Genomic DNA, 20,523 nt, shown 5'->3' with positions numbered 1-20,523 from the left:
TTTAGTTTAGTTTTATAAAATACAAGGCTTCGTTTCATTTAGCCAATCATTTGTCGCTTTCACATCAATCGTATACATACATTACAGTTCCCCCTTAATGGACCAGTGCCATGATGATTTCTTACTTCGTTATATTTCATTTCATTTCGTTTTCTTCCCATTGACGCATTTCAACCCTGTTCATGGACATTTCATATATTTCCTACCACAAGGAGAGTTCAATATGTAAGCATTAGAGTAGGTAGTACAGGTAGAAAGAAGATTGATACGTATACATGCATTAGATGTATCATCTGTTTTATGTTACAATGCAGATCATGATCCTGATGGTTGAGGACCTCCACTTTGTACGTTCGATGGTAGCAATGGGAAGTTTTGTTTTGTTCATTTCTGCTTCTACCGTACCTCTCATCATTCGTAAAACTCTCAAGTTCTCAGTGTTGGCAATCTCAAGTATAAGCATCAAGTTGGGGATAGAGGAGAAGACAGAAATATGGCTGTACCACTTCCACCACCCCCACCTACCGAGTCGTCAAACATCGACGAGATACTTATATCCACCTCAACCGACGTAAAACTCACCAACCCTCTCCTCATCGCTACATGTACAACCCCTACAAATACCAATACTAATACCAGTACCCAAACAAATACAAACCCCGACCCCAAACCAACCCTCCATTCCCTCCTGAACCAACTCCTAACAATAACCTTAAAAGACAACCGCACAATAATAGGTCACTTGCTGTGCGTGGACCATAATCAAAATATAATCCTACGTGATGCAGAGGAGTTCAAGCCTTTCTACCCTCACTCCCACCCTCAGATGACCCAGGAGGAGAAGGAGAGATGGGACGAGGTACGGAGGAATAGAGAGGAATATTGGCCTCGTTCCGAACCTTTGCCTGTACATTGCACGGATAGGGGGTGGGGTGGGAGGGGGGTGGGGATGGTTTGTATTAGGGGGAGAGATGTGGGGAGGATAGAGGTTGGGAGAGAGGTTTGGAGGGGGCTGGGTGGGGAGGTGGATAAATGATGGTGAGATGTTTGTCGTGAGTGTTTCTTAAGAGGGTAGTTGTGGATATGGCTGAATTTGATGGGTGTGTATAGGTTGACTTCGTACGGTAGCGTAGAGGAATATCACGTTGTACTTTGACTCTCATGTATCATATTGTACATTGCATGATTGTTAGGTATAAGAGAAATCTTGAGTATGATCTAAATGAAATACACAAACATATGGTACAAGGTCTAACCTGAATATAAATCTGATACACAGATCTTCTCATCGATAATCCAAGATATCCCATTACTTCTCAATCCCCCCCTTTCCCCCTCCCATCAAACCACCTCTCATACTCCTCCCAACCCCACTTCCCCTCTCCGAACCCGCCCCTACCTCTTACAATCTCCCTCACCCCCCTCCTCTCCCCCTCGTCCCTAAAACAATTGGACCACCACCAATCAAGCGAATCACCCCTTATCGACCCTTCCTGGAAATTCAACAACCCCGTTGAATGCGCGGCTGTGAAGAATAAGACGAGGCTTGCCGCGTGAGGTTGGAGGATGGGGAACTCGGAGAGGTATTTGAGGATTCGGGTGATGCGTAGGAGGTTGTGTGAGTTGGAGGTGAGGTTGGCGACTTTTCAAATTTGGTCAGCTTTGTCCTCTGTATCTGGTATTAGGCAGGGGAAGGAGAAAGGGAAAGCTCACATCGTTCTTTGTGGGTTGGGGATAGGGATAATTTGCCATCGTTGAAGTTGATACCGTAGAATAATAGCATCTGTCGTAAAAGCATGATGAGGTCAGCGTCACAGAGCTACATACGAGTCTCAGATACTGTTATTGTCGTATCCTCGAGTCGTGTTGAGATGTATGATATGGTGATCTTGTAATGACTCACCATCTTGTATGATCTCAGTAATCTACCTAATACAACCTCATCCCCCTGCATCTTCTCAATCTCATCTATCGTCAGCGGTTGAGCAAGGGGGTTCACGCCTCTCTCTCGGATGGGGAAGAACCCTATCAACGTAGCTTAGCTTAGACGGACCAAAATGGTGCGGTGTAGTGTTTCCACTTACATTGTACATAACCACTATTAAACGCTATGCTCTCAGCTATACCAACAGAATCATCAAGCTAATGCAACGATGAACTCACTGGCTCATCTCCAATTCTACCATGTCGTTCTCATAGGATTTCATCCATTCTTCGTACTTCAGTCCATCGGGTTGACAGGGGATCTGATTAGAGTAAAATAGGTAATTGCTTTGCGCTGAGGGGTTCGATCGTTGGCCTGCATACGAGGAGAGGAAGAGGTCGATATCTATACCAGTGTATTTGGAGAAGTCAACTATGATTCTTCACATAGCTAGTCCGGTCACATACCTCTGGGTCGCGGCATTCTAGCTGCGTGAGATGAAGACCTAGCTTGCCGAGCGAAGAGGTGTCGCTGGGGATTGGGAGGTGGAATGATCTTTGATGAACCAGGAAGTACGAGGGAAGGTAAGAGGAAAGTTGAGCTTCTGAATGATTTGGATCTGGGTGTTGTGTATATCGACATGACTCGTTTCAAAGGGAGGGGAGGCGACACGATGGAAAATACGCTAGGACCTTTTGTGAGTCGCCAAATTTCTCTGAGAGATTGCTAGTGATGAAGCATTGGAGTTGTCGGTCTGCTGAGTGACAGATGAGATATTTATTGATCCAGCTATCCAAGTTCTCTTCTGCCTTTACTCGAGTAACTACTAGCATCTACGCATCGAGGACAAGCATTTAGACTAAGTGAACATACTCCACCTCAATCTACGGTGGAGAGTTGTCGAGTCACGTGATACTCACCCGGAGAGCAAAACTCGGATACCGATATGACCAACGAAACCAACAAATAACATCTGCAAGAGAGATTTCCGAAATTTCGTCTCATCCCATTGCTGTACAATTATCTACCTTCCAGACCATATTCTTTATCGACCCAAGCAAGATGTCATTCCTCCCCACATTGAGAGCTTCAACTCCCTCATCCTCCATCTTCCTCTCCTCATTGAAACCGATAATTTCCTCTCAACCCCCTTCGCGGGCGTACGGGCAAATACGAAATATATCTTCGACATCAACCCAACATGCTGCTATGATCTCCAAGTCCCGGTCGGTCCAGGACGTAGAGAGGGAACTGGAAGAGCAGAAACAGATGTTGGCTAGGGCGAGTAGGACGAATCCTGGTATGGATGTTGGGGTGCATAATTTACCTGTTTTTGGTGAGTGGTCCTTCTTCTCGCTCTTCTTCAGACTTAGATCACTGTCACATTCAAGGTATATGGTCATTTCAGTACTGCCCATATGATCTCACCAACTCGGATTAGAACCACATCAAGATGAAGTGAAGTGTAAATTGTGTACTGATACTCGAGGTGATGGTCCCAGAATCATACGTCGATCCTCAAAAACCAATATGGTTCTTCGCGCCTTACACTGGTGATAGGACGTACAAGGAGGAAAGGAAAGAACGAGCGACATTGACTAGACAATCGTAAGTTGTAGCTCATCGGACAAGTCTCTTATGTGTCGGAGTATCATGGGGAGTATAGCTAATCTTCGTTTGATAATCGAACAGACTAAACGAAATCATCAAGCGAGGGGCATTACCACCCTACCAGAACGACATGCGGAGGAGCGCACCTGATCCATGGCGACAGTTCATGATTTTCACGAGGAGACAGCAGTACATCAAGAAGGCGATAGGATACTTTGAGAAGATGTATAATGATTATATGAAGATACAGGCTGAGTGGGTGGATTCGTCCTGGCAAATACTCCGTTACCTCCGTGCTAACTCACCTTATCACCTTGGTTGTAGAGGAACAATAGGCCAAGCATCAGCCATATCAAAAGACAATGCCCTTCAAGCTGCCCTAAACGTCATTCGAGGAAAGAAAGACAAGATGTCATGGGAACTCATCAAGGTCAACCGACCGCCTTACCTCGTGTCTAGCAGGATGACAGTGGTCGATCCTAGGAATATGAAGATGGCTGCTCAGGTTGTGATTAGATTTGATACTCAGCAGGTAAGTGCAATTTTGTTTCTGATACAGCTAAACCCTAACCCTAAACCAGATGTCAATCTATAGATATTAGATGGATGATAGCTGATTGTTCGATTGTGGTTATAGGCATTAACCACCCAGAAGAAAGGATTACAGCCTATACGACGTGAACAGAGGGTAGTTGAGAATATCATATTCGAAGTGATCCCTGTGGATGTTACTTGCGATTGGAAAGTTAAGGGGAAATTGATCGAGCAGCAGGAGGTCAAGAAGGATTAGATCTTGGTATATGCGATCACTCGAATATATATCCCATGCATAGTCACCATACACCCCACACTACCCATTTCGTAAAGGCGTATAAGTCATTGCCGGATTGGCCTGGAGAACGCGCGTTTCATAGTACTGGAGAAGGCGCAAGTGGATTTGATATTTTCATCGTCAACCTTTTGACGGACATGATGTATCACTTGAGTCCCCCATATATACGGGTATAGACAACAGGAAAGGTATAGGCTTTGATCGCCACGAAGCGTGAGTACCATGTGAGATGACGTTGTTGAGCGTATCCTGAACATTACGAAAGTGTGATGTGGGGTTGAACGTTTCTAGATCGCTGTGGAAGAGGATGAAGGCAGCAGTATGGTTATACATCCAAGGCCAGAGCAGATACAGATAGGTTGAGATGGACAGCATGTTCCAATGTGTAAGCATTGCCTGCGATGATGAGGCATATGAACATAAATATGAACGAGTCGGTCGATCCGGGGTTGTGCACGGGGAAAGGTACGGGGGAATGTCGTGTTCGATCCGTAATATCATTGTAAATGATGTCTACGTCTTTCATTTGCGGGGTAACTCATCATAATTTCGAATTCCATCGCTTCATCAGCTGATTCCAGCGATAGTACTCACCTCACACTGCTGTAATCCTCAGGTCACACACCATTCACATACTACTACCACCACTAGTCACTAGATCATCGGTCTTCGGTCGACATACATATTCCCTCCATTCAAAGCAAGCACGTTATATCACCTCCATCGTCACGTCATAGTCATAGTCACAGTCATACCATCGACCCGCTTTCCCACATCCCACATCCCAACGCTGCGCAATCGATCCCATCGTCCATTCGTCTATATAACCCCTCCCCTCTCGAATCGATCATAAACCGTTATCCCTCTTTCTCTCACCAAAGAACGCATACTCCAACAAGATGCGATTCTCGCCATTACTCCTCCTGCCTTTAGCTACGGCCTTACCGGCCAAACAATCCCAATCCATTCCAGAACTATCAGTCAACCAATGGAACAACATCCAATCTGGATTCACCGATGGTTTACGATCACTGTCTTCATGGTCTTGGTCCAAGGCTGAAGATGCCCTTGAAGAGCTCGAGGCTCTCACCGCCGCAAGGGACGACGACGATAAATCGTCTTTGACCATTTGGCAAGCGCTCAAGGCTGATCCGAACTCGTTTAGTAAATTGGTTAAGATCATCGAGGTGAGTTGACTTTCATCCCTTGTTTCGACATCGTCAATGATTTCTTGGTCCTGTTTCCCCCATTCTCGCTTTTAACTCCCCTTCTTCCCTCCCTTCCTTCGTCTTCGATCCCCCCTTTTTCGCCTTCGATCCATCCTCCCTCGCCACTATCTCTCCCGATTTGAACTAATATATTGATCGTCTCCATTGAATTTTCATGTCGTATGGGTATGCAATACTGACACCGCTTGATCCCAGTTCGAAGGCAAGGCGATCGACTATCTCGATGACAAAGACCTGCAAATCACCTTCTTTGTAAGTCCACTCATCTTCTCATTATCACAAATGGTTATACTTACCGTATATGATAGGCACCAAACAACGATGCCCTTACTCCTCCTCATCACCATCACCACGATGACGACCACGACCACGACCACGATGACTCCCTCCTCGAGCTCCTGCACAACCCATCTTTGACCACCCTCTCCAACGTCCTTGATTCTGAACCTTCTCTGCTCGCCGCCGATGAGGACGATCACCACCATCACCACCACCACGGCGACGACGATGATCCCGAAAAGCGAAAGAGACGAAAAGAGATCTTCAGGAAGATCGCTGGTAAAGTCTTGCAATACCATGGGTTGACCAAGGCCTACACCGCTCAAGAGTTGGCTCAGAACTCTACTATCGCCACTGCGCTCAAAGCCGAAGATGGATCTTACGGTGGTCTTCATAGGAGGATTAGGATTGATAAGCACTTTGTCCCACCTTGTGAGTTGCCCATCCACCGCCCGTCGACCGATCATCGACGGATCGTCCAACACACATTCAACACACATTCACAGTCTCTCATCAGTAACGTTAGCTGATATCCCGTTGATTCCCATAGCCCTCAAAATCAACTTCTACGCCAAGGTACTCGTCTCCGACATCAAAGCTCGAAACGGATATTTCCACACGCTCAACCACCCCCTCATCCCACCCGGATCAATCATCGACGAGCTCTTCCTCTTCCCCGATGTTTTCTCGACCCTCACCTCGAGCGTCCAAAAGCTCCACGGTAGAGAATACCTCGATTGGTCATACGACAAGGAACACTCCAAGCCCGGCAAACCTCAATTCCACGGTAAACCCTTGGTAACCCTTTTTGCTCCCACCAATATCGCCTTCGCCGCCATTCCTCCCAAACTCAAGTTCTATTTGTTCTCACCTTTCGGTGAACATGCCTTAACCAAGTTATTGGCATACCACTACATCCCCAACACCTTGTTGCTCTCCGAATTGCTCTACACCGAGAAAGAGAAGAAATCGCAGATCGATTCTTTCGTCGATACCCTCGGCGACTACGAGTACTTCAACCTAGGCGACGACCCATCATTCCACAAGGAGCTGGAAATTTCACCTGCCCTTCCCAACTCGACCTTGAAGATTGAAATTGACAAGACCAAGTTCCTCCCCGTCGAAGGTGCCGTCAAGACCACCATCAAGGTCAATGGACAGGAGGTCAAGGTCATTGATGTACCTGCAAGGAACGGGGCGACTCACGTCATTGACCATCTCTTGGTACCACCTCACCACCACCATGATCACCATGGTAAGGATGTGGCTCACCTTGATTCGTGGGAGAACTGGGAGGACTGGTTCCCTTCGTGGGTTGACCAAGTCTAGGTACCCTGTATCATCGATCTCTCATCTGTATGTAGTCAGTAGGAAGAAGTAATCATAAGCGAAGTAATCCGCAGATGTGTCGCTATGTATCTGAATAACAACTTGTTTTGATTCATCGATGTTCGTTCCTTAATACAGAATACAACTCTGATCGTCCATGCCACTAACATTCTATAAGATACCCTGTTGACCTCTTCTTATACTTCAGTTACTCCTCCTTGCCCTTCTTTGTGCCGTGACCAACTTCAATGTCCTTTGCCTTCTCATCTGAAACGACACGTTTCTTATTCCTTGATGTACCATATTAGCTTGTTTACTGATAATCATGGTATGTCAGATTACTCACCTTACCACACCTCTACTAGGCTCTTCGTCCTTATCTTCACCTTGACTCACCTTATCTACGACGTCGTCCACAGCAGCAGCGGGAGAGGAGTTGGGGGTGATTGGCGGTGCCGAGGAGGAAGTGGCACGTCCAGGTTCAGGTGAATGTATAGGTGTTTCTCCTTCGTCCGAATTCCCCCAAAGTCCTTCAGCATCACTATCGTTATCCTCGCCCCCGTCTCCTGACCCTTCTGGATTTTTATCCTCTTTGATGTTCACGTTCATTTCCGATAAGCTATCTTCTCCCTCCTCGGATCCTACGGCCGAAGGTGTAACAGCCCTTTCTCTGATCTCCTTCAATGATGCTTGTTGTCGCTCTATGAATATAGGGATAGACGCATGCATCTCAGCACCTAGTCCGACATGTGGTTTGGAGATATTGGGATTGGCGAACGGGCCCATGACGAAGATAAGATCTCTAGGTTTCGGGAAGTCTTTCGGTTCAGAGATGATTTCTGAGGTTCCGCCTAACTCCTGATCATTGGTAAAGTTAGCACTGCATCTCGCATAGCTGAGCATACAATCCCCCGTCCCTCCCCTCATGGTCCCTCGACCGACTTTCCTATATTCCCCCCTCCTGCCCCTCCCATCACCTCTCCCTCATCCCACCCTCATCTCCACCCTCATCCCCACCCTCATCCTCACCGTCTCCCTTCTCTTTTCATCTCTGTTCATCGCTCCCATCGCCCTCATCGCTCTCATCGCCCTCATCGCTCCCATCGCCCTCATCGCTCTCATCGCCCTCATCGCTCCCATCGCCCTCATCTCCCTCATCTCTCCCCACCGACTACGCACAGACTTTACGCTGATCCCTCCCCACCTTTCACAACCCCGTCCGTGCGATTCCCAAACATTCTCGCAATGCAGATCTGAGATGCATTCACTCACTGGAATGAATCTCCGCAAGAATTTACAACCCCAAGTCCAGCATAGGTAGCTTTCCCAACGAGTTTTCTCATCCTTCGCCGCCTGTCCCATAAAGGCCTTTTTCTTCTTTTTCGAATCCTCCCTCACGGTGTAATTCTCTACATAATAAAAGACCCCTTTGGGTTCTTTCATCAACACTATCACTACGTGATTCCCTTCGAGTACCCTGTCGTGAGGAGGGTAGAGAGATTTGGATGGTATTCCTAATTCGGCTCTGATGAGATCCTCGTCGACAGGTTGATCACTCGTGATGTATTTCTGAAGAGATGCGAAGTTGATTTTGAAAGTCGAAACGGGAACTGAGGGTGGGGTTGCGGATGGAGCATCCCAAGCAGATGTTTGTCGTCTATCTCTAACACCGGTAAAGTCCATTCTGTTGATAGTGTATACGTGGGCAGGCGAATAGGTGAAAGAAGTTGTTTGCTAATATCAAGTTGAATGATAAAAAGTAAGTGAAGTGGAGTAACACATTACTTTGACCTCATTTGAGTAAGAATGGTCCCGTGACTTGACCTCACATCGACTCAACTGGATGACATACGTCAATCTTCAACAAACCTCAAGAGACAATCCCGCTCCATACTTCAAGTCGCAAACTTGGTGAGACCCAAGTTGAATGATACCTATGTTAGTATAATAAAATGTTTAGTACATTCTTTCCTCAATGCCTGATGGTTGATCTGGTACGCTAGTTGGGTCATCTTCCCAGTTGTGCTCACGCAGTACACAGTGAGATAGCGGTCCTGCCAATCCTGCCGTTCGTGCATGACCGATGAAAGGTTTCAAGTTGACGGGTAAAGACTTGATACACCGAGGTCGTGGGTAAACACGTTCCGTAGTTGATACCTGGGGTCGCACTCCGAGGGCGTGAGAGTGATCATCTCTAATCCACTGAAAACCATCAGGTGGCGAGCAAAGAATGTATCATAGTACCTTGTAATAACAAACATTTCTTTTTTTGTTTTTTTTTTGTTTTCGTTATCCTTCGACTGGCATCGATCGATAAGTTACTTCGGCATCACCACTGGTAAGTAATGCTGTGCTCAGCGCGTCAAGCATCGTCGTCGCCATCACAAAGCTCGTTTTCGATGCATAAGATGCATTTGCTATTGAGAACTTTTCATCATTCACGCGTCAACGATGCATACGATGCATGACATCGTCACAGATCGGACTTTATGATATTTCTTAGTAATTTTCAAGTCATTTTTTTCACACTTGATGTATCGTTATGCATAGCACTTACAGATGCATACAATGCATGGAAATGCTCCGTTACGTCTGCTCTTTCATCTTAGATGGTTTGTACTCTCAATGATATAGTAAGATATGATATTGTTGATAATGCAAATATAGAGGTGATATGGGGATTGAGATGATTTTGGATTGTTCGATTGTTGCTGAGGATTCACTCGAACCCTTTGTTTGTGGATGATATCGTCCCCTCCACCATAGACGTTGCTTAGTTACTGGAACGAGCAATAAATAAGCAATTATCAGGGAGACCAACCGTTTAACGCGATTACCGAATCCTTCACCTCTCGTGCATGCATGGATCTCTTCGAAGTTCAAAACCTCATCTTCCGTTAGTCTACACATACATAGCCTTGGTCAGATATCATACCACGATGAATCACGGAGACCACTCTGGACATGAAGGACATTCGATGCCCGGTATGGAGCATGGTGTGCCAGCTTGTTCTGTAGGTCATACCCCTCTCTTCTGAATTCCAGTACGAAGGCTGATCTGACAATGGTGGACAGATGAACATGCTGTGGAACAACCAAATCGCAGATACATGTGTTGTATTTGAATCATGGCATATCTCTGGCCCTATGACAATGGCTATATCCTGGTATGTATACCCAGCTCATCTGGACCGATACTGCGAACACTGATTTGGATGTTCACACAGCATCGCCGTTATAGCAATCTCATTTGGATATTCCACATTGCTACATACCATAAAATCGATGGATCGTAAGATCGCTTTATCGCTGTACCAAACATCCGCCCCGAACAGAAGGGAGGCTGTAGGCCCAAGCGGTATAAGAAGGGAGAGCAGTATAGCACCTGTAAGCGGAGGGTATAGTGCCGTTGAAGGTGGTGCATTGGCCAAAGTCGGAGTGTGAGTTTACGAATGGATAAATGATTGATACGTATCGTAGCGATATCGACATATCGGCTGATCTATGAGGTAATGAGATTAGGACTCGACTATCGTTGCAGACACGTCTGACCCGAGCATTCCTCTATGCTTTGTCGGTGGCCATCTCCTTTTGGGTAAGTCAAGCTTACATATCGCGATCTCACAGCTATGCAGATCAGGACATTGCTGACGTGCGTGATGTTTGTAGCTCATGCTGGTAGCTATGACCTACAATACCTATCTGTTCACATCTATCATCTTAGGAGCATTCTTCGGTCATGTGATGTACGAAGCTGAAATGGATGTAGGGTAAGTTCAGCTTTCTTTTTCGTTTCATCACTGCGACATAGCTGATTCATGTATCTCACAGATCCGTCCTAGCAGGTGGAAATGGTAAAGGTCTAGCTTGTCATTAGGATAGTACTTTGTGCGATAGATGATAGAGTGTATATCATGGTATGTAACGATATTGAGATTTGGTCGGAGTTATTCTATCACGGAAGGCGATATCCTTTATGGGTATGATACTAACCTCAGATCTAACGTCCTTTCGTACTGACGCAACTTCCAGGGGAGATTGATCAGGCAAGACTTGTCAGAGGTTCAGATACCGCTATGTGATAATGACTTGGAAGTCAGCTATGATGGGTTGTGGAAACTGATAAAAGGATGTGAAAACTGATAGACGTCATGCGTCATGACGTTCATCCGTCATTCTCTTTTTTTGGTGATGCGAAGCGATGCCTGCAGTGGGCAAGGCGGCGTCGATGTATATAACGCTGACTGAATTCGGATTCATTTCACCTACTCCTATCTTAGACCAAAATCCCTCCCAACACACTCGATTGTTCACAACACCGATCATTGACAACTCTTTCTTTATCGATACGAAAAGGACCTCACATCGCTCAACCGCATCATCACTCCGCTTTCCACAGCAGAGACTCTCAGTGACCTACCTACCTCCCAATCCGTCTTGTTCTTGTCTAATCGATAAACAATGGGTGACAATAAGAAGCCCTGGTTGGGCAAAGAGACCTGGCCCACCGTATGGATCTGGATCTGTTTCCTATTCAACGTTGTCGGTATATTAGCTCTGATCATTCTGATCGTGGCTGAAGTCGGTAAGTCTGAACTCGACGGGAGTTCGTGTTGATATTGTCATGAACTGATACTGACATCGATGTCGGATGGCACGGTATAATAGTCATTATAGTAGCCAATTTCCACAATTACGTGGCGCAGTACGGTCATCATTATCGTAAGTACATGTACACCTGGGTTGTCTATACTATACGTTAAGACGTTCTACCTAAGCTGATAGTATTGCGAGTGCAGCCTCAAGGGGGTATCAAGGTGGTGAGGGAGTGGGATACGTAGATTGGACGAACGCTCCTAAACATTGTGGATCGGCTGTATGGATGGTCCTATATCAGGTGTGTATCATCAAGTGACGATCGAAGCAGATCTCAGACTCAAGTGGGCAAGTGGAAGGGCATGTTGATCTAATCTAATGGGTGGAAATCAGCTTTCGATAATTGTGCTCATCACTTTAAGCATCGCATCGGACCTGGCTTGGAGGGCGAGCTCGTATAATGCCTGGGGCGGAAGATGGATAGAGTGTGAGTTCTGATCGTGAACCGATCAACTTCACACGTACACTACATGATATGAAATCCAGCATTTACTGATTTGTTGAGATGATATAGCGTTCTACGCGACTGGTCTGACGTCTGGCCCCAACCACCCGAGCATGATGTACTACGTGGCTGCCAATGCCTTCTTCAAGGTGTTCATCGTGATATTGTATATGTCCCAGTCGTTCTACGGTATGGAAGGGACGACGTCGCACAAGTGACTTATGGTTCTTCCCCTCTCTTCTGCTAAGTATTGACTGAAACGTGGCTTCACAGATCACCATACAAGAACGATAATTCCGAGTCACTCTACTATCACCCCGATACCAGCGGAGATGGCCAAATCGGCCAATACAAGGCTCAAGATCACGGAGACCATTGGAGAAGAACCAATGGACCGGGGTACGTTGATTCTGGTAGACCACCCTGGAGGATATACGGTACGGAAGCCTTCGTTTATTATATGGGATGGATAGTTCTTTTCTCAATCTTACCTAGTATGGTTGCGTTTCTTTATCTCTCGAGTTGGGGGAAGGAGAAGGCAGAGGCTGCTAAGAGTGCTGATGCCGAGAAGAAGGGGGAGGGGAAGAAGTAGTAAGTTAGGCAAAGTTAGATATGTATATGTAGTGCTACGATATTGTACTCCCTGTATATCATGTTGTGTATTGCGAGAAAAATTTACATTACGCACTGTACATCATGACATGATCTCTACTGCTCATAACAATGTAGAGTATCTTTTGTCTCATGGCGCAACATTCCCCCACCTATGCTCTTTCAACCACTCCCCACCATACTCCTCATACTCTGCTCTAGTGACTCTAGCTTCCTTCGCCTCAGAGGTGTTACTCCATTCTGCCATGCCTCTCCAGGCTTCCAGTCTAGGATCACCCCCATCAAGCGACGAGACAATCTTCAACGGTGCTCGGAAAGGTAAGATTGGCGTCAAGGTATTACGCATTCGCGGAATGAGATTGGGGATGTTCGCTCCTCCGCCAGTAACGAAGATGCACTGATTGTCAAATTGCCATGATCAGCTTATATGCACATCAGCATTTCGGAAGAAGAGAGAACAGTGAATGCAATGATGAGAATACGAGTACGATGAGACTAGACTCACCTGCATCAACCTCCTTTTCTCCTCTTCTTCAAACCCATTCAATACCCATCCCGCAACCTCACCTAGCCCGGCAGAATCGATCCCCCACATAGAGGGTTGGAACCAGGTCTCAGGTACTCTGATCCTCTCCACGTTTAAGTGTAATTGGTGATTCAGCTTCATATCGTCGAAATCGTATTTTTGCCCTGGAGGTAGTCCACCTCTCACAAAAGCGTTTATCAATTTGTTTTTGGCTTCTGCCCGTCCAGTCAAGGTATCTTCTTCAGTGAATGACGGGTCGTATTGCAGTAATCTGGATTCTAATGATTGAAGGAGGAGTTGATCATCTTCTTCCGCTTCGGATTCCTCATCACCACCCTGCCAAATCAGGTGTGTCAGCTTCATGTAGCGCAACTGAAGGTACAGAAACTCACAATTTCTCGGTACACATGCCAATCCGAATCATCCATTCCGAAACCATCATCATCTGTGTACAGAACCTCTTGTCAGCTTGTAGCGCAATGCACATACGCTACAATCACGAAAGCAGCTCACCTTCTCCCTTCTTCCTTTTTTTGCTATTACTTGTCTTGTCCTCCGCAGCTAAGCTTGCAATATTCTTCATTCGATTCTGAGCAGCAGCAGACTTCCTATCTCCAAGTTGCGCTTTGCGCTTCTTTCGCTCTTGTATACGGACAATGACGGACTGCGATCAAGAAGTCAGCTGATAAGCCCTTACTTGTATGGATCGAGAGCAGACTCGGAGCTGACCTCTTGTTCCTCTTTGAGACGAGATGACCATCCAGTAGGGTTGGTCGTTCTCTCTTCTTCTTCCAGTCTCTTTTCTTCTTCCTATTTACCCGATTCGTTGTGTCAGCATGGCATGCGATCTTTGATCTTGTTGTATTGACCACGTACAAGCCTTTCCCTTTCCTTCTTCTTCTCTTCTCTAGCTCTCACCCTGGCGTCCCACCCGGCTTTCATCAACCTCTGTCTTCTCTTTTCCTTGATCTCTTCCTCGTTCAACTCTGAATCAGGTCGATCCACAAGCGGGAAAACGGGTTCTTCTTCAGGTTCTTCCTCCATACCTAGATCTTTACGCTGTTTCTTCCTCACTTCAATTTCGGTCTTTTTGATCCAGATGTCCATTTCCGCTTCTGATTCGAAGGGGGTCATTTCCTGAAGACGCGAGAGGAATTCTGCCTTCTTGAAGGAGGATCTTTCGGATTGAAGGAGTTTGTATTCTTCCAACTCTGCTACTTTGGCCGCGAGCTAGTACGATGAAAGCTGTTAGCTCATCAGGTTCAATAAAAGCATCATAACAGCTCACTTTTTGAGCACGTTGCTTGGCTTGCATCTCCTGTAATCTCTTTCCTTGTTCTTTCCTTCTTTCAGCAGCAGCAGCCAATTCAGCTTCCGTCTTCTCGTTTACCTCCTGTAGGTTGTGTAATTCGTCAGCTACACGTAGAATGTAAACTGTGTGAGCTCACAGGTGCAGTATATGGGAACTGAACAATCTTGGTCATCTCTGATAACTTGCTAGGATCGGCCAGTGATCGTATATCTTCGTCATAATCCGTCGAGAAGTAGCATGTCTCCCGGAACATGAACTGATGATGAAAAGTCAGCTTGCCTGTATACCAAAAAGAAAGTATGGTGTAGCTTACCGTAGCTTGGGAAGGTGTCACTTTTGTGGGAAAAGAAGGATATTTCAACTGAGCAAGCTTGAGCATCAACTCAGAAGCCTGAGCTCCTCCCCACGGTATACTGTAGCAATCATCTATATAAGCTATCTACGCCTGACTTACAATCTATGTTTCAACTTTCAGCTTACCGTTTCGATCGACTCATGATCCCTCTCCCGTTGACCACTGGTATGACCGTACTCGCATGATGGCCTAAGCTGACTGCTAACCCATCTTGATGTTTCTGCCTCGAAAAAGCAAATAAGGAGTCTATGCCGAACGTTACTGAAGGCGCGTTGTACAGTTCGAAAAGGAGTTCAGATGTCACTGATCGTGTGAACGAGTGAGTAAGCTGAGTTGATCATGTCTTTGGACAACACATAAAGGGACAGCTTACTGGCTCGACTGAATAGAGGATTCGCTAACCTCTCCGTCATTACTATCGGCTGTTCTATCTTGGGACTATCTATCCCTAGTGTACAAAAAGTGAAATCCAGTGCACATTCCTACTCGTCATATCAGTTTGACCATTTGGCTCATGTAAAGATGCGTGTGACTTACCAGTAGATCCGAATGAATCAATAAATCCCCATCATACATAGATCTGACATTGCTCCTCGAATTGGCATCTACCTCGGTATCCCTCCCGAACAACAGTAGATTCCTTCCAAACTTCCGTTCTTTATATTTGGCTATTATGTTTGGTCTATCGATATAAGGTGTTGACATTGAGCTGAACCCCGCTCTCCATGAGTGTGCACCTGCAAGAGACGGGTGGGTAATCAGCCAATCTAGACTAGTAACAGCGCGGTCAAGAGTCCATAACTCACCATTATCTATACATATCGACGGGTCTTGCCCATCTAGTGAATGATAATCGTACGCAGGTTGAGGTTGAGCATCATATCCTCCCTCTGGTATATATACTATATTCGTTCGAGGTGGTGATGACGAAGAGGAAGCATGATTACTACTTGAGCCGTTCATGCTTGATGACCTGGTTATCGATGATGTTGAGGCGAGATGGAGCAGAACTTGGTGTCTGCTTCTACAGGCGGGATACGTGAGATGTTGGTAGCACAACTGTGAGAATGATGTGAAAGGCGAAGTTGAGAAATCGATGCAGAGTACAAAAACAGCAAGACAAATACTACGAGAGTATAAAGAAACACATAGGAGGTCCAGCAAAGTGACGGATTGCAACAGACTATGGTGTTCTCTCTTCCACTTTGTATAACCGTGCCTGATCGTAAATAAATGGATAATAGAAACACGCTCGGATCCTCCTCATCATCCTCGTCTCGAAAGGTGACCAAAAATGGGACAATACCTGTTGTGTCGCTCCCGTACAAATCCAGGTCTGCTTCCACTTGTATAGGTTTCCTATACCCTCTACAGTCCATCTCCTATCTCAGAGGGATCGCTGAAATCAGAATCGACAGGCGGAATCTCAAAACGTCCTCTGTAAACTACCTCCACCGGAATGTCCAAAATATGACACACAGCAGCGATGAGACTAGCAAGAATCCGCCAGTACAGTATACTGGGAAGAAGTAGTGGAAATATAGGCGTGCTGCGACAATGTAGAGCAGCATTCTCGACGACGATCGGTGTCGACAAGGATACTGTAGAAACCAAGAAAGCCAAACGTGTGACGACAAGCTTCAATCTATCTGCCCTTCCAAAGCGGGCTTTAGGTGAAGACAGTCAACCTCTACCAGCGCTGGGGAAATGGAGAGACGATGTTGGTTCTTATGGCAGCTTAGATCCACCTCAGAATGGTAAACCTCGTTCATGTCATCGCTGATAATGTATTAACGCTAAATATGTCAAACACTACAGGTGAACCCGATCCCACCGTTCTGTCGCCTGCCGAAGAGCAAGCCGCAGTTGACGAAGCTGTCAAAGCAGGTACCATTCCTGACTCTGCTCTTTCCAGAGAAGTCTACACCAACTGGCTGAGATTTCCGGACTGTATTCTGTTAACGAGAGTAGGGAAGTTTTACGAGGTGAGCTTGAGCATAGCTCTTTCGCAGGTGAATGTTCACGGTAGCTGATTTCCCTGATGTAGTCCTATTTTGAACCTGCTCGACAATTGTCCTCCATACTCAACATCAAACTTGCTCAAAAGACCTACAAAGTTGCTGAACATACGAAATCTCCGAAATCTAAAACCAAAGCAAAGGATTTAGAACGTAAATTCCCTTTTGCAGGTTTCCCAGTCGCAGCGCTAGACAAATACCTCAAAATTCTGGTACAAGAATTAGGTCATACGGTGGTGATAGTGGAGGAATATGATGAAGAAGGGACCATCGCATATGTGGGGAAGAAGATTACGGCTGCGACGGGACCGAAAGAACGAAGGGTTTATAGAGTCGTCACTCCCGGCACTATGGTCGACGAAGGTTGGTTGGATGGGAACGAATCAAGATATCTACTTGCTATCTCGGTTGATGAGGATACACCTACCTCCAAGGATGATAGAAAGACCCATATCTCTCTGGCTTATACGGACCCTTCGACCGGTGAATTCTTTACCAAAGGAACGACTCTGGCAAATATGGAAGATGAATTGGCTAGGATAGCACCTCGTGAAGTCGTGCTTGATAGGTCTCTACGCCCAACCTGGCAAAACAACGACGTCTCCTTGGATTCTGCCATATCAGATCTGTTCAACCTCCTCCAAGTACTTGGCGTTCACGTCTCATTTGCTGATCCAGATCAATCACCCCCCTTATGGGGTATCGATACCCTTCCTTCGGGCATTCCGTCTCGACCGAAGACTTCAGAGGGTATAGCAATCGCCTTACTCCGACATCACCTGCAATATGCTCTACGAGAGTCGATGCCAGCTCTTACTCAACCTAATCGCCAGATGACAGAAGCTCAAATGCAGATTGACGCAGCTACCTTACAGGCCTTGGAGATTAGACATGCATTACGCCCTGGTGGTCTTGTTGCTATCGGAGAAAGGCAAACTATATCTCCCGTCTCTTCGCGTGGTACTTTACTATCCGTGATATCGAAAACTGTCACTCAGTCTGGTCATAGACTGTTGATTCGTACTTTGACTTCACCCTCGACCTCATTGGATACTATCAATTCAAGATTAGCTTTGGTTCAAGCTTTCTATGATAGGGAAGACCTGAGAGAAGAGCTTCGAGATGTACTACGAGGGATTGAAGATGTCAACCGGATCATACAAAGGTTTAGAAGCCAAAGGGGAAGTAGTAGGGATATATGGGATGTGGGAGTCTGGATACGAAGCGTGGAAGGATTGATCAGTCGAGTACAAGAAGAGCTAGCTTATGAAATTCAGAATGACAAACGCCGGAGTGAAACAGAAGGAGTTTCACGTCTTCGAGAGATGATCAAGGGGTTTGAGCCTTTGAGGGATCTAGCTGCGAAAATAGAAGAGTCGATAGATGAGAATGCGATCATGTGGAGTTCAACACCTGAGGAGAGCGAAGAGGGCGATGAAGATCCCGGGGAAGCTATGATAGCTGACGAGGGGAAGGCTGTTAAAGAAACAAGGGAGAGTAAAAGAGACAGGATCGAGCGGGAGAAGCAGGAGAAGGAAGATAGACAGTGGTGGATCCTCCCCACGTGAGTTGTCTTATACGTGAGCTGCATAGGCAACAACTCAAAGGCTGAATACTTTCCCAGGTTTTCGAAGGACCTGCAGGAATTGCATGAGGGACTTTCATCCCTGAAAAGGGAGAAGGATAAATTGCAAGCTGATCTAGTTAAGCGATACAGTAAGTTTAAACATATCGATCGCAGCAAATCGGCAACATACTCATTGAAATTACAACAGATACACCCAATCTGAAACTGCTCAAAGGAATGCGGTATGGCTATCACATACAGATGACTACAAGCGAAGCATCCAAGGTCGAGAAAGCCAGATCTTTGGAGAGAATTGGTGGAACGAGTGGCAAGATAGCGTATTTCGCGCACGGGGTGAGTCAGGCAATAACAGATTGCCTTCTCGTCGGACTTGGCACTTGCGATCCAGGAGAGCTGAGATGAGATGGTCTACCAGCCTTGGTCAGCTCTAGGTGCTAAAACAGAAATAGCCATGGAAACACTTTCCATCGCTCAGCGGCGAGCTGAAAGGGACTTACGAAATATGGCATGTCCACCTTCCAATTCTCTCGAACGCGTCAGGCCCCGCTCTAACGTCTATGCCGTAGATCACCGAACAAGCAGACAAGATCCAAAAGAATGCCGAGTTGATTGACGAGATGGACTTGACGATGAGTTTCGCTCAAAATGCTAAAGAGATGGGATGGGTTAGACCTGAGTTGGATGAATCGTGAGTCGTTGTGAGCTTGATGCCAACCTCTCACCTCGTAAGCTGAGTCTCAGAATATAAAGGTGCTTACCAAACATATAGAACCGACCTGGACATCAAATCAGGTAGACATCCATCCATCGAATCATCCCTTCTTCAATCATCGAGGACCTTCACCCCCAACGACACACTCATGAGCTCCTCATCGCATTTACATATCATCACCGGACCGAATCAAGGGGGTAAATCCACTTTACTACGTCAAACGGCAGTGATAGCTATCCTGGCACAGAGTGGTTCTTTCGTTCCTGCTCAAGAAGCTAGGATCGGCATTGTGGATAAAGTGTTTAGTAGGATAGGTGCGAGAGATGATCTGTGGAGAGATAGGAGTACTTTCATGCTTGAGATGGTCGAGTACGTTTTCCAACTTTTCTACCTGTAATCGTAGTACCGAAATGTATCACGGGGCAAGCTGACCGGTGTGATGGATTGTAGAACCGCCGCGATCCTCAAGCATGCTACCAAGAGATCATTGGTGATAATGGACGAGATCGGTAGAGGTACAACACTACAAGCCGGAGTATCTATCGCCTATTCGACCTTGGATTACATATTGAGACATATCGGATGTAGAACGATGTTCGCTACTCATTATCATGAATTGGGGAGAATGCTGGGGTATGAAGATGATAACGATACCAAGGCGAATGCGAGGGACGGAGTAGAATATTGGTGCACTGACGTTGACGAGATTGTGAGTGTCCGCTGCTCCTATTTCGTACCCCATGATGTATAATGGCTGATCAACCATTTGACTCATTGATAAGGACGAAGCGTTCTCGTACTCTTATAAGCTGAAACCTGGGATCAACCATCAGTCTCATGCGATCGTAAGCTCTTCAATACCCTTTTCCCTCGCGGAGCATCTAGCTTATTATGGTTTCTTTTATCATGTATAGAAAGCAGCTAGACTAGCAGGAATGCCCGAATTTTTCCTGACAACGGCAGAAGACACACTCAAACAAGTACAAAAGACTGGTCGATTCGAGCCGCCCTCCGTTTCATAATCTGGAAGGACATCAACCAACGACCTCATCTCTTATCCAGCTAGCACGACTCAAGCGGCGACCTATGCCCCCA

At 46.2% G+C, this 20,523-nt stretch overlaps 9 protein-coding genes across 9 annotated transcripts; 6 read left to right on the top strand and 3 right to left on the bottom strand.

Moving 5' to 3' along the window:
• Positions 1-493: 493 nt before the first annotated feature.
• Positions 494-1,036, top strand: I302_103755 (uncharacterized protein; the record flags this gene model as incomplete). Its single annotated transcript, XM_019189123.1, has 1 exon — positions 494-1,036. One exon carries the CDS (start codon positions 494-496, stop codon positions 1,034-1,036), a length of 543 nt encoding a protein of 180 aa, XP_019048685.1.
• A 280-nt stretch (positions 1,037-1,316) lies between these two features.
• Positions 1,317-2,566, bottom strand: I302_103754 (uncharacterized protein; the record flags this gene model as incomplete). The annotated part of the gene is made up of 6 exons (XM_019189122.1): positions 1,317-1,642; positions 1,714-1,783; positions 1,904-2,025; positions 2,085-2,098; positions 2,164-2,329; positions 2,392-2,566. The coding sequence occupies 6 exons, from the start codon at positions 2,564-2,566 to the stop codon at positions 1,317-1,319; spliced, it is 873 nt and encodes a 290-aa protein (XP_019048684.1).
• A 420-nt stretch (positions 2,567-2,986) lies between these two features.
• Positions 2,987-4,325, top strand: I302_103753 (uncharacterized protein; the record flags this gene model as incomplete). The annotated part of the gene is made up of 5 exons (XM_019189121.1): positions 2,987-3,260; positions 3,427-3,532; positions 3,617-3,790; positions 3,860-4,067; positions 4,173-4,325. The coding sequence occupies 5 exons, from the start codon at positions 2,987-2,989 to the stop codon at positions 4,323-4,325; spliced, it is 915 nt and encodes a 304-aa protein (XP_019048683.1).
• Positions 4,326-5,266: 941 nt separating this feature from the next.
• On the top strand, positions 5,267-7,204 carry I302_103752 (uncharacterized protein; the record flags this gene model as incomplete). Its single annotated transcript, XM_019189120.1, has 4 exons — positions 5,267-5,554; positions 5,792-5,848; positions 5,905-6,307; positions 6,426-7,204. 4 exons carry the CDS (start codon positions 5,267-5,269, stop codon positions 7,202-7,204), a joined length of 1,527 nt encoding a protein of 508 aa, XP_019048682.1.
• A 208-nt stretch (positions 7,205-7,412) lies between these two features.
• I302_103751 (uncharacterized protein) lies at positions 7,413-8,887 on the bottom strand (the record flags this gene model as incomplete). Its single annotated transcript, XM_019189119.1, has 3 exons — positions 7,413-7,494; positions 7,551-8,062; positions 8,477-8,887. 3 exons carry the CDS (start codon positions 8,885-8,887, stop codon positions 7,413-7,415), a joined length of 1,005 nt encoding a protein of 334 aa, XP_019048681.1.
• A 1,256-nt stretch (positions 8,888-10,143) lies between these two features.
• On the top strand, positions 10,144-11,081 carry I302_103750 (uncharacterized protein; the record flags this gene model as incomplete). The annotated part of the gene is made up of 6 exons (XM_019189118.1): positions 10,144-10,218; positions 10,280-10,371; positions 10,432-10,644; positions 10,727-10,799; positions 10,874-10,974; positions 11,036-11,081. 6 exons carry the CDS (start codon positions 10,144-10,146, stop codon positions 11,079-11,081), a joined length of 600 nt encoding a protein of 199 aa, XP_019048680.1.
• Positions 11,082-11,665: 584 nt separating this feature from the next.
• On the top strand, positions 11,666-12,897 carry I302_103749 (uncharacterized protein; the record flags this gene model as incomplete). The annotated part of the gene is made up of 6 exons (XM_019189117.1): positions 11,666-11,789; positions 11,873-11,926; positions 12,004-12,101; positions 12,194-12,287; positions 12,375-12,519; positions 12,579-12,897. 6 exons carry the CDS (start codon positions 11,666-11,668, stop codon positions 12,895-12,897), a joined length of 834 nt encoding a protein of 277 aa, XP_019048679.1.
• Positions 12,898-13,047: 150 nt separating this feature from the next.
• On the bottom strand, positions 13,048-16,073 carry I302_103748 (uncharacterized protein; the record flags this gene model as incomplete). The annotated part of the gene is made up of 13 exons (XM_019189116.1): positions 13,048-13,314; positions 13,423-13,779; positions 13,836-13,888; positions 13,957-14,107; positions 14,173-14,253; positions 14,320-14,673; positions 14,732-14,836; positions 14,892-15,011; positions 15,069-15,168; positions 15,236-15,413; positions 15,484-15,592; positions 15,648-15,847; positions 15,917-16,073. 13 exons carry the CDS (start codon positions 16,071-16,073, stop codon positions 13,048-13,050), a joined length of 2,232 nt encoding a protein of 743 aa, XP_019048678.1.
• Positions 16,074-16,596: 523 nt separating this feature from the next.
• Positions 16,597-20,450, top strand: I302_103747 (uncharacterized protein; the record flags this gene model as incomplete). Its single annotated transcript, XM_065869735.1, has 11 exons — positions 16,597-16,867; positions 16,929-17,095; positions 17,158-18,692; positions 18,753-18,844; positions 18,904-19,049; positions 19,132-19,221; positions 19,283-19,404; positions 19,486-19,797; positions 19,879-20,137; positions 20,211-20,273; positions 20,343-20,450. The coding sequence occupies 11 exons, from the start codon at positions 16,597-16,599 to the stop codon at positions 20,448-20,450; spliced, it is 3,165 nt and encodes a 1,054-aa protein (XP_065725807.1).
• Between the last annotated feature and the right edge of the window lie 73 nt (positions 20,451-20,523).

Source organism: Kwoniella bestiolae, chromosome 2, assembly GCF_000512585.2.
Source record: "Kwoniella bestiolae CBS 10118 chromosome 2, complete sequence".
NCBI lineage: Eukaryota > Fungi > Basidiomycota > Tremellomycetes > Tremellales > Cryptococcaceae > Kwoniella > Kwoniella bestiolae.
Note: the sequence above shows the minus strand (reverse complement) of the source record. Positions and strands in the feature narration are given on the sequence as shown.